Source organism: Convolutriloba macropyga, unplaced genomic scaffold, assembly GCF_964194025.1.
Source record: "Convolutriloba macropyga unplaced genomic scaffold, txConMacr16.3 SCAFFOLD_500, whole genome shotgun sequence".
Taxonomy (NCBI): domain Eukaryota; kingdom Metazoa; phylum Xenacoelomorpha; order Acoela; family Convolutidae; genus Convolutriloba; species Convolutriloba macropyga.
Window position 1 is genome coordinate 96099 of NW_027452431.1, and position 12256 is coordinate 108354.

At 36.2% G+C, this 12256-nt stretch overlaps 1 protein-coding gene across 1 annotated transcript; it reads right to left on the minus strand.

Annotated features, from left to right (window-relative positions):
* Window positions 1–2053: 2053 nt before the first annotated feature.
* Window positions 2054–9502, minus strand: LOC142357481 (uncharacterized). Its single transcript, XM_075409095.1, has 3 exons — window positions 9482–9502; window positions 4720–4886; window positions 2054–2362 (listed from the first exon to the last, which is right to left on the minus strand). Exons 1-3 carry the CDS (start codon window positions 9500–9502, stop codon window positions 2167–2169), a joined length of 384 nt encoding a protein of 127 aa, XP_075265210.1. The 3' UTR covers window positions 2054–2166.
* Between the last annotated feature and the right edge of the window lie 2754 nt (window positions 9503–12256).

The window sequence follows — 12256 nt, forward strand, 5'->3', positions numbered from 1 at the left end:
CATTGGTTGTGATAGATGGATGTTAGATTTATGCTGTACAATAGTATAGTAATTGATGGTAAATTCAAAGATACCTTGCTAAAAACAACATAGTTTAGTGAAAAAGAAATCAGTTATGACAAACTTACTTTCATTTCATAAACGAATCTATGAGGCTGTTGATGAACACTGATGCTGAAATTCTTGCTTTTTATTTGTTTATCTACCTCTATCAATCAAGATTCCACAGAGCGAAAGCCGTATATTACCGTATATTACCTTCTGAGATAAAAGGTCTCAGAAGAATTCAGAATATAATAACACTTAATTGTTTCCTGGTATCTTTACAAATTAAACAGAGCACTAACACACTTGGCCAACTTTATGAAAAGCAGAGCACCAAAGAGGTTACAATTAGACCATAAGTTCGTTTCTAAGGCTTCTCAAAATTGGAAGAAATTTTTCATAATAAAACAAAGTCATGCAGTGGAAACCAAAAACAAAACGATTGTGAAAAACAAGGAAGGCCAGATTTGACAACGATCTCAAAATTTCAAGATTTATGATGGAAAAGAAACTTAATTTCAGCCACGAATTAAACAAGTGAGTTGAGGAATTCCGTAAGGTGCCACTGGTTTAAAAACTTTATGAATAATGTGATCAACTGGTTGTTAGTCAAATTTGTTCTCAGTGTATAGAAAAACCACAAAATTGTATCAATATATTTTCTGCGTGTTTCGAGTTTTCTTTCGAAAAATTAATGAGCCAAAAAATATAAAGAAATTTGTTTTTGAAGGGGTTTTCCTTTCATTGATACTTCCGTTCATCACTCTTGTCGTTCTGATTGTTGATATTTAGGGTCTCGCTTTCTTCAGTGTTCAAATCAAATGTAGTACCTCTTAACCCATACAATTCAATTTTCCGAAGCATTTTTTTCTGAAATAGTGTCGAAAGCTTTATTTACATCTTAAAATGTGCAAAAATGCGTTTAGTAACGGAGTGTTGTCAGGTTCGTATGAACTCAACTAAGTTGCTAACTTTGTCCACAGTTGTCTTTTCCCAAAAATGTTTGTTATTTAAAATGTCAAAGTCATGAAAATAATTAGAAATTCAAATACGAAACACTTTTTTATCATTTGTTCCCAAGAGTCGATACCAGAGAATTTAGCTTGAAATTATTGAATTCACGTTTTTCAACAGCCTGGTGGAGATATATAACTGAACATTTTCACTGAGACTGGAAATATGCCTTCCCGAAGAAATTTGTTTATGTATTTGGAAAAATAGTGGGCCGTTGAACCTGCTACTGATTTTACAAAAAGATAGTTCAGATCCCTATAGTCTTTACTGTATTTTGGCATATTTTCTTGACTGACTTCAAGCACTTCCTTTTCGTTCGTTGTTAGCAGAAACATAGATCGATTTTTTGTTTCCTCGATGAACACTCACTTTGTCTAAACTTTTTACATCACCTATTTTGCGTAAAATTATTCCCTAAAACTGCAAAATGACAACACACCAATCCTAATTTTTCTTGAAAAATTGAACTCCTCGAGTTTTTAACCACCACGCATCTTCAAACTTGAAATTTTGAACAGTTGATTAAGTGTGATATACAACAAAAATGAGGACCGTTGAAATTTTATTCTTTACTGTTGTTATTGATATTTCCTACGGTTATTTTAATACAACTTGAGTTCAAATTGCTTACAAATTTTCAATACTAAGCAAAATAAAATTTTACGAAAATCAGTCATTCAAGAAGACAAAGATTTCACATGCTAGGTTTTTTTCTGATCGTTTCTTTCCCAATGTAAACAGCATCGTTAAACAGCAATTAACAAAAATTCATGTTCTAACTTCCTCATGTAATGTATCCGGGGGTACTATGCGTAAATTATCATCATTTTATTGCTCATCGTCGTCTAAATATTTGAAGAGTGCCAGCCTTCTGATTGTTCTTGCGAGTGGTATGTCGGAACCACCCTCCTGCTTCCTTGTTCTTTTTAATTTAACGAAACTAACTAAACGAATTTTTAGGAAAAACAATGTACCAATCAAGAAAATGAGAAAGTCACACTGAAAAATTAATTCATCTTGTTTGTTCATGACTTTAGATTAACCAACTGAATGTATTTCAAAGTTGTTTTAACAACGTATGTTCTCGCATTAAGTTCGTTTTATTTTTCAAAGGTCACTGAATTGGCATATGACGTAATGGAGTTGGGATCCGTTGCAGTTGTAGTCGTCAACTCCTAGCATCCAATCTCCCCCCACTGAGGGACTCTTCTGAGCAACACATTTCTCGTCTGCCCCCCTCCCATTGGGTTGCCAGTCTGAGCGCCACAGGTACTCTGGCATCGACTGGTCAGAGTCAATGTCCCTATAGAAAAAAAGGTGAAATTTAAAGAAAAAAATAGCCACATAAATCTTATTGATACCGGATTTCCGTAGATCGAAGTGGAAAGAAAAAAGATTAAAATTTTAAAAAGACTCTTGTTGTTGCCTAAGAAAGTGCAAATAGTTGAATGGGCTATTGAATCTTACAAAATATCTCTAATTCAAATAGTCAAACAAACAACGGAATATTTAAAAAACTGAAGCTAATTGACCTCAGAGGACCAAATTCAGAAGATCAAAAAAACTTATATTTCACATTGCTCTACAGAAGTTAACACTATCAAACTCCCGCCATATTTAACCGAATCTATACTGTCTCTGCCCCCAGCTTAGGGGGCAACTTTTATGCCCTTACCCCCCCCCCCCCCCCCCACAGGCTCATGTGTTATTTTTTACATAGTAATGTAAAATGGCTATTACTTGCACGAGTCGTCTCCTTGTTTTTTTATTGCAGTGACTGGAATCAATACCAATGACTTTTGTTTTCCCAAAGAAAAAAAATTATGTCTCAATTAGGTACAGCAAATTGACCAACACTCAATATAATTCGTCAACTTGATTTTCGCAGTATTATTCTTAGACAGAAGTATTTTTCCTCTCTTTAGTTTGCATCTGAAAGAAGCCTTTGACATTCGCTTCATCCTTAGTTGACATTTTTTTGAAACTGTAACTGTATAATATAATTTTCCGACTCAGAATGCGATGCGACACACCAAAACGTGTAATTACTTGCTCACATGAATATTGGTGAAAAAATACCATATTCCACAACGGCAAAAAAGAAACAGGTTGAAATCTTAAATATTAAAAACAAAAATTGCATCGTTTGCAATATTCCCGGGTTGAAGTAGACGGAAACCAGTATGTCCAGACCGTCCAGACCGAAAGTGTCTATGTCTAGATTTTTGTGCTTTCACTAGACTTCGGTGCGTTTATGTCCAGAATTTCGTGCGTTCAACAGTCTTTTGTGCGGTCATGTTCAGACTTTCGTCCATTCGCCACACTTTCGTGCGTTCACCTGACTTTCGTGTGTTCGCCAGACTTTTGGGCAATTATGTCTAGTCTTTCGTGCGTTCACCAGAATTTCGAGCGATTATAACCAGTCTTTCGTGCGTTTACCAGAATTTCGTGCGTTCGCAAGAGTTTGTTCGTTCATATTCATTCTTTCGAGAGTTTTTCGATGTTTCCAGAATATATAATCTCCTGAAAATGCCATGGCCGTTAAGAGCGTTAAAACATACTTGTAATAGCGACAGCTAAATTGTAGTAAAATCATTGAACGACAATATGAAAATGCATTGGGCATAATGACAAATGGTTATAATGGCAATGAGTATAAAGGCATTGGGTAAATTACAATTTAGTAAATTGTCCTGACTTCGCGAAATGTAAATGAAAAAGTTTTTAAGATAATGTAAATGATTAAAATAATGTAAACGATTTAAACAATATATTCACCGAAAGGAAACCTTAAATTTAGAGATGGACAACCAGAAATTGGGGAGTTCTTGTAAGAATTAGGATGAATTTATCAGTGATTTTGTTTATAGTTGGCAATTTGGCAAATGAAGACTCTCTCACTGCACTTAACAAATTTTTTTAAAAAAACGTCTCTGCATTTAGTAGGATTCAAAAGGGAGTCTCTTCAATTGAAGCAATTTGCACTTCTTCTTTCATTACGACACAACTCATTTTAGTTCTTTAGCTTTGTTCATAACTGAAATGAGAATCACCCACGATTTATAAGCAATGAATTGCAATTTTTGGAGGGAATATTCTATTTCCAGACACGTTTCCTGTTAGATTTTTTGTAATATTTTCTGTTGGATGTTTTGAAAAATATGAAAATAATATAAAGATGTATTTTTAGCATTCAAACTTAGCGGTTTTTAGCAATGATTGTAGTTTTGACCGCATTCATCGCATTTAAGGCTAGAAACCGCATTTCTGCTAGCTGTTTTACCGAATTCACCGCAATTCTTACATTAATAATCAAATTTTTAGCTGTGCCACAATGAACCTGGGTCCTCTTGAAGCTATTCAAAAAATCAGCTTTGCACCTTGCTGAGTTCTTGCTGATAACAACTTCTCGACGGCAATGTCATGAGTGGGATAGAATTGATTCATAAAGTTTTATGTCGTATCGTATGTGTTTGGGATCGAGAACAGAAACAACTGAAAAGTTTTTTTATAGAAGGTAGCGAGAGTAATTCAGAGTAATTCCAAGGTTGGTTCGAACTGAACTAATAAAAACAATGATCGGCTGTGATGCAAGATTTCCTTTATTTAAATTTTTTAATAAATCAAAAAAATTTACAAAACTAACGTGAATGAACATACCCAGCTTTGAAGAGACTCCGGTTGCGATTCCGGACAGTTTTCTGGTCCTGCTGAGTGGCATTGCTGGCTGTCTGCGTCGTGTTCTCCTCTCTCTGGTAATTGAGCCAGAAGCCAGCCTCGTCTCCCCCGACAGGAAGACCCTTGCCCACAGCCCACGTGATCAAAGCCTGTAAATCAAACTTTTTTTTAAAAAAATCAAATTTACAATTAGAAATTCTTGGTTCATAAACGATCATTGTTATTATCACGAGAAAATCGACTACTGCTCGTTATATGGAAATGAGAAAATAAAATCAAAATTATGAAAAAAATTGGTTCTAATTTAAACTAGAAAAAATTGAAATAATTTTGCGGTGAGGAGGAACAATTTACACCAAAAAAGACAGTCTACGTTGAATTTGGCCAATTTATGCAAAATTTGCAAATCTTTGGTATGTTGGGGATCAAACGTAAGAAATCGTTGGTATTTTTGGTTTCATACCACACCACAAGAAACTAAGAAAGAAAAGACTCACGTTTGGGTTGCGCTCTCGATTTCGGCAAGCAAGACGAACATAGAAACAAATTTTACACCGAGTCTTGAACACCCTAGATTGATCCCGCCACCAACTGTTTTTTGGCTGTTATCATATCAGAAGCACTGTGCACGTGAGCAAATCGATTATGTAGTGGTTCTTCAGCAGCTTATGTGGACCTCAAACAGGTGAGATCTAACCAAAACGACCCCCGCTCTTGTTTTGTTATCTGGAGGGATAAAAAACTCAGTAGGCAATTGCGCATTCAAAGTTAATCAGATAAAACAGTTACGAAACCTAGAAAAAGCAAGAAGGGTTTGTTAGCTGAGACTGACAATACTACAGAGCTTAGTCAGGGCGCAAAACAAGGCAATTTATATTCGTGATTGACCCAGCAATTGAATAGTTTAATAATTGATGTCATCACTTCCCGCTTTCACGTACCCCCCAAAAGAACACTTTTCTACCCCGACAAAATCGATAAATTGCAATAGATATCTGTTATCGAACATAATCTTGGAAAAACTAAAATTAGATATAACCAGTAGGGAGCGAACTTCGATAAGATTATGTGCTTCAAATCAATGTTGGCCTACTCGCAATTTACGCCTTTACTGTCTCAAGTGAAAATGATACGAAGCGATTTAGCGAAGCGGATATGCGGGTTCAGCAAATTTAGCAGCAACGGATATAATTCTAAAGGAACTCCCAGATCTCGAAACCATCAACAGTAACCACATCCCTACCCTAAGGTTCTTTCCTGTAAAGTTTCGGGTGAGATGGTCAGAATTACCAACATCCGTTATCGATGCTTAAATTTCACACGCTTAATCAATTTCACACGGTTAGAAAATTGGAAAAAATTCTTTGCAGTTAGCAAATGTGTTCTACGTGCCTGTAAACATGGGGGTTAGAAGCACAAGCAGCAGCAAGAGAAACAGTTGTTGAGAAGATTTGAGCGATGGAAATCAGGTGATTATGCTGCACTCTGGTACAAGGCGCCCTCAATGAAGCAGTCAAGCAAAACTAGAAATGAGTCAATAGATGCTTTAGCAAGCCGTGCGAAATCTTTTTGCCTTTAGGGCAGTTCGGGAGGGCAGCGAAAGTTTTGTCTTCTGACGGTGTCGCACCTGACAATAATGCAACGTTGAATGAACCCAAAAAGCTCCAGCTTAAAGAAAAGGAACCTGATCATTAATTTGAACAAGATGCTAACAAGAACGTATATCATTTTGACGCGGCATCAGTATTTTTCCAAACTGAGTTGTTCTCCAATTTTACTGCAGCTGGGCCGTCAGAAATGTATCCCGAGCATCTGCTGCATGCAGTAAACTGCGGTGCCCTTGATCAATAAAAGCGAGCAATCACTAGTTTAACAAAATTCGTCAAATCAGTCAACAGGGGTCAGCTTTCTGAGTTCATTGCTCGTATAATATGTAGTGCAACACTAACTTCATTAAAAATGTTGAAAAGTGGAGTCCATCCTATTGTTGGGGAAGTCATTCGACGTCTTATTGCTAAATGCATAGCTCGTGAAGCAAATTCAGAAGCTGCCGATCATTAACACAAAATAATTGTGAGTACTATCAAATGTGGTGCTTAGGGCATAGTACAGGCAACAAGAATTTCCTTTGAAAAACCGCAAAAATCGAAAAGTTCCGGAATATTGCAAATTCATTTCAAAAATGCCTTCAATTCCGTAAAAAGAAGCAAGGTTTTGGAAGCAGTCACAAATTTCTTACCTAGTGTTGCTGCTTTTGCGGCTTTTTGCTACTCACAACACAGTCATTTGCTTTTTAACAACACATATTTAAGTAGCCAATTGGGAGTTCAAAAAGGGGGATCCTTTGGGGGCGCTTTTGTTTTCACTAGCTTTGTGGCCAATCTTTAAAGAAATTGAAACAAAATTGTCAAATCTAGTACAGCATAATTGGTATTGAGATGATGGCATACTTGTTGGTACCCACCAACAACCTTGCACAGCATTGACTTTGTTGAGAAATTTGGGTGAAATATGCGGTTTAGTGCTCAGAATAAAAAAAATGTGAGCTTTGGTCACCCCTTGATCTGAACGCTATAGATAACAAAGTAAAGAGAAATAGCAAAGAAGGAATTGAGATCTTGGACGCTGCAATCGGCAACCCCATCTTTGTTGCCACATCTTTGAGGAAAAAAGTCAGCAAAATAGAAAAACTGCTCGACAACCTGGCATATCTAGACGACCCACATTATGCACCTGAAATTCTTCGAAGCTGTCTAGGTGCCATCAGAGATGGTATATTCCCTGCAATGCAGCACTCCATCTGACGAATCCTTTGATACTTTGCAGGAATTTGACAACCTTCAGAGAACAACGTTTGAGAATATGTTAGGCACCGTTATAAGTGACAACGCTTGGAAGCAGGCTTGTCTACCAGTAGGCAAAACTGACTTTGGATTTAGACAAGCAGTTGACCAATTGAAAGTGGCGTTTGTTGGATCGGTATCGCAGGCAGATTCCTTAGTAGAACAAATAACCGCTGAGAAAATAACAGACAACCAAATTTTCAGTAGAAGAAACAGTAGAAGAAATTAAGAATCTGGAAATTATCCAATATATGCAACAAAAGACTGAGTAGGCACTTGACGATGCTGTTATTTTGACCTTCCTGGTAATTAGAATTCAAATTGGGAGAAAGCTTGTGTGCTTTCACTTACCTTGCCCCAATCTGCTGCCTGGCTTCTCGCACCCCCAATCCCTTGTCTGGGCCTTCACCTTCAGCCAAATGAATTCAGAGCCGCAATGAAGTATCGTATTGTTGTTCCCTTATACATTGAAGAATGAAAACTCCCTTACTGTCAAAACGGTAGACTGGACAAGCTGGGTGATCACGCTTTAAGCTGTCGTGGTCGGGAGGATATGATTTCGCGGCACGATCGAGCGAGGGATAGAATATTTGCTGCTTGCTCGACCGCAAAGATAGCACCCGTCTGCAAACAGAAAAATTTACTTCCGGATAATAATTCAATGCCAGGATACATATGCTTGCCCAGCAGGTCAGCGGGAGAACAATCTGCTTTAGGTGTAACCATAACTTCCCCACTGCAGCCCAGTCTAATATCAGATGCGGCGAGGAGGTGTGGTCTTGCTCTGACAAATGCCGAAGATAGGAAATGTGAACAATATGCCCAAAAATGTGCCAAAATAGGTACACAGCTTGTACCACTCGCGTTTGAATCTTTTGGGGGCTTCTCAGTTTTGGTTCGAAAAATTTTGAAAGGTATAACCTTGCTTTCCGATAACCGAAACTTGCAACCACCTGGTTTATCAATTGCCTACAATCGGTTATCTCAAGGAGTTTCAATGACTTTAATGAGATGTTCAGCCACAATGCTGATCGCCAGAGACCCCCTGTTATGAGACTCATTCGTGCGACAACACCCTCAGTCCCGCAATGTTTAATTTACAGTCCTGGCTCACCCCATTTTAGTTGTCCAGTTATTGCTGCGCGCGAACTTGTTTGTCAATCAATGAGTGGGGACAATGCTCATTTCTTCCGCTCAACCCGATTTTGTGGGTTGATGATGACTAAATTTTGAAGACCCAATTGTGAGGGTTCCAGGGAACAAACAAAAGGCAAATACTGAATTGCGTGGGCACCATGGTGATTTGTGCGCACAAGGCTGATCACTAGAAAACTTTCTGAGAATTGATTGAACTTAGAAATGATTTCAACTACGAGTTCTCCAAACAAGCAATTAAATACTTTGAATTTATGACCATTGTACTTGATTTCAGAAGATCATATCATGAATCGGCTAGTGTTAAATTCATAACATCAAAAACAAACAATTCATTTTTTTCATCTAGATAAGCTATAGTTTTGCAATTAGTATTGAGCAATGGAAAAAAGTCAAGCATTTTTCGAAGATATATATTTTTTAAGAAGTAGGACTGCGAATAAAGAGCTATCATGACATTTGACTAGATAATAAATAAAAAATCAATAACAAATTTTAATTCAGAGAAAATCGGCGATTCTTGTTGTTTCAAACCAAACATACCCAATCTTCGTTCGCATAAACACCAAACTTACTGATTGTGAGAAACGGAGCTGATCGACAATTTTTTACGTTTTAAAACCGTATCGGTCTTTTCTTACTTTTAAATCTTAACATACCGCATCTAAGAAACCAAAAAAGGACAACTTTCTTTGTTTTAAAACTGAACATACCAAACACTTCTTAAGTTTTATTACCAAACTTACCGTTTCTATGATACTGAACATAGCGAAGCTTTTTTTCGTCCCATGCCGAACATATCGATGACTTCTTTCGTTTGAAGAAAAACATGCTAAACAAACCGATTCTTCCGACGGTTTTTTTACTTGAAGCACCAAATATTCTGATTATTTCTTACGTCGCTTTTATTCGTTCTGCTGGAATAGGGTAACGCTTAGAAAATTAAAGCCGTAATAGGTTGTAAAAATTTATACATAGAAAGGTATCAGGGTTGAAAAGATCTGCTAAATGTGGCAAAAATTCTTGCTTTTGTTTCCTCTTTGTCTTGTTTTTCTTTTACCGAGATCATTTTAGAAAATAAAATTAACAATACCATCTTTTTCGAAAATTAGGAGGCAAAGTCAAGAAAAAACCATCGCGTATGAAACAATTAATAGCAAATTTCGAACCGCAATTTAATTTTGTTCTTCAATTTTTATTTCTTTTTACGGTGCAATTAATTTCTTTTGAAAAACACTTCAAATGAATTAGTTGACTGAGCATTTAAAAAGCGGACTGTGCTTCCCTGCAGTTGTTCACGAGTATGAGGCTGAACCACTTTGACCCCTTCTGTGAAGCTCTTCTCACAAGAGGGTCCAGCATCATCAAATGACATGGTTCCATTTGCAGTGGGTATCATTCCATAGCACAAATGATCTCCAATCTTATCTATCTTTTCCATGTTTTCCGGACACACCAGACTCTCAATGTGGCCAGCTCTCAGTAACAAGAGAAATATTGTTTGGCTTACGAACTTCATTTCAGAAGACTGCTTTCAAGTTCACTTCTATCATGTGGACACAGAATCGTATTGAGGAGTTTTCCTAAAAAAAGCTTGCTGAAGAAATTATCCGGTTAAGCAAATTCTCTTTGAAAACTTTTTTAAAACACATTTTTGCCTAGATGACTCTATAACTCAAAAAGTTGTCCACCAAAATGTCCTCTAATGGCCAAACTATTAGGAAAAGTAAATAACGAAATAGGAAGAGACATAAGGAAAAAAACTTTCGAAAGAGGAATATTTATTTTTTGAAATTTTCGGAAACAATGAGGAACAATTAGTAATCTTTTACTATAAGTGGTTGAAAAAATTGAGGGCTCATCGTTTTTTGCGTACTCTTATATTTGTCGTTTAAACAAGCGTAAACAGCATCAAAATTTGTAGAAGAAAAAACAAGTCACAGAATTTTTCAAAATGAGCACATTTCTGATGATTTCATCTGAGCACGTGATTTTGTGGCCGAATATTTGTTCAGGCCGAAAACCTATTACATACACGTTTTTACTCATCAGTTAAGAAAATCTCCATCGTCAAAAGCATCGAAAAGGTATTTCTTAAATTAATAATAGTTGGAAAAATAGGTGTCAAGCATGAGAGTTCAAGTAACAGTGATTTTAGTGGATAAAAAAATTGAGCGAGCTATTTTTAAGCTCATTGAATGTGCCAAAGCTTTATTAGAAAAAGAATAAACAAATAATTCACTTTCTGAATGAAAGTATCCAAAATACAATCATTTTTTTAAATCTAAAGTTTGATTCACTGACACGGTAACGCCATTTATGGCATATAGTTAGCGGAAAATGTTCCTTTAATCGAGGTTACCACAACTATAGCCAAAATTTGGGGAGAGTAATTTCCACAGTTACAAACAATTGAAACCAAGTGAAAGTCAAATAGTGCAAAAAAAAACTATAGCTCAGACTCTCGTTTGATGAAATTCATATTTTCTGACTGGCATAACAATAAACATGTTTAATCAACATCAACTAAAACCCTGATAAGAAAATTACTGACTTATATTTAGAGCATTTGGTCCGAAAAATTGACTCTGTTTTCACATTTAGTCAAAAACAATGATGGGAGAATTTAATATTTACTGCCTAAACTCAGAAGAAAAAAAATCAATTTTGACATTGTTATTGCCCAGTGGACTAAGCGTTCTAATCGAATCTCCAACACAAAACAAAACATGATGACTACACTATCAGTTTTCACAGAAGCTTCATATTCATATCCACCATCCAAGTTGAGCTCAGAAACATGAGGAACATAAATAATTTCTGACAAGAACAAAATGTTGTCCTGTAAAATGTTAAAAATAATTAGAACCGATCAATTGGGATTTTTCGCATGAAAGTCGAAGTGAAGACCTAATGTATACAGAATCTGTTTCAACTATAATTGAAGCAATTGTCCGAAAATTTAATGATAAAAAATCGGGTCTTTCCCATTATAGCCCCCCCCCCCCCCAGCTTAGTGGTCAGATAACCTATAGCTCTCAAATCATGGTAATGATACCATAATGGGGGGCTATAATTTCATGGGGGGCTATAATGGGAAAGACACAAAATATCTGTAGAATTACTTGAAAGACATAGCTTCAATAAAATAGATTATCATTAATGAAGATAGTACTTTGTTCAACAAACTGCATTGTGACATTAAGAAATTTGCAAATCCCCACAATTTTTTAACCTTGGGCTTACTTACTCACAATAAGCCAATAATTTTGTTAAGTTATTGCCAAAGAGAGATTTCATGTATTCTTAGAAATCCGGCTGCTAATGAATTATCAGGTCTCTGACTCTCATGCAAATAGATGGTCATACCAATTAGACAAAACCAATTTTTAAAAAATCAATGTCTTTTCAAAAGTTAATTAATGACCCGAGGATCTAAAAAGAGCCAATGTCATTCCAATTTTTAGTTAAAATCATGATGGTTAAAATAAAAAAAATATGAGCCAGAATCTTAATCGGCC

Excerpts from the sequence above, each read along its gene's own strand:
- LOC142357481 (XM_075409095.1), bottom strand. The coding sequence starts at position 9,502 with ATGTTCAGTATCATAGAAACG. Across the intron at positions 4,887-9,481 it reads TGTTCAGTATCATAGAAACG|GCTTTGATCACGTGGGCTGT; the intron begins GTAAGTTTGGTA and ends TTTGATTTACAG. Across the intron at positions 2,363-4,719 it reads CGGAGTCTCTTCAAAGCTGG|GGACATTGACTCTGACCAGT; the intron begins GTATGTTCATTC and ends TTTTTTCTATAG.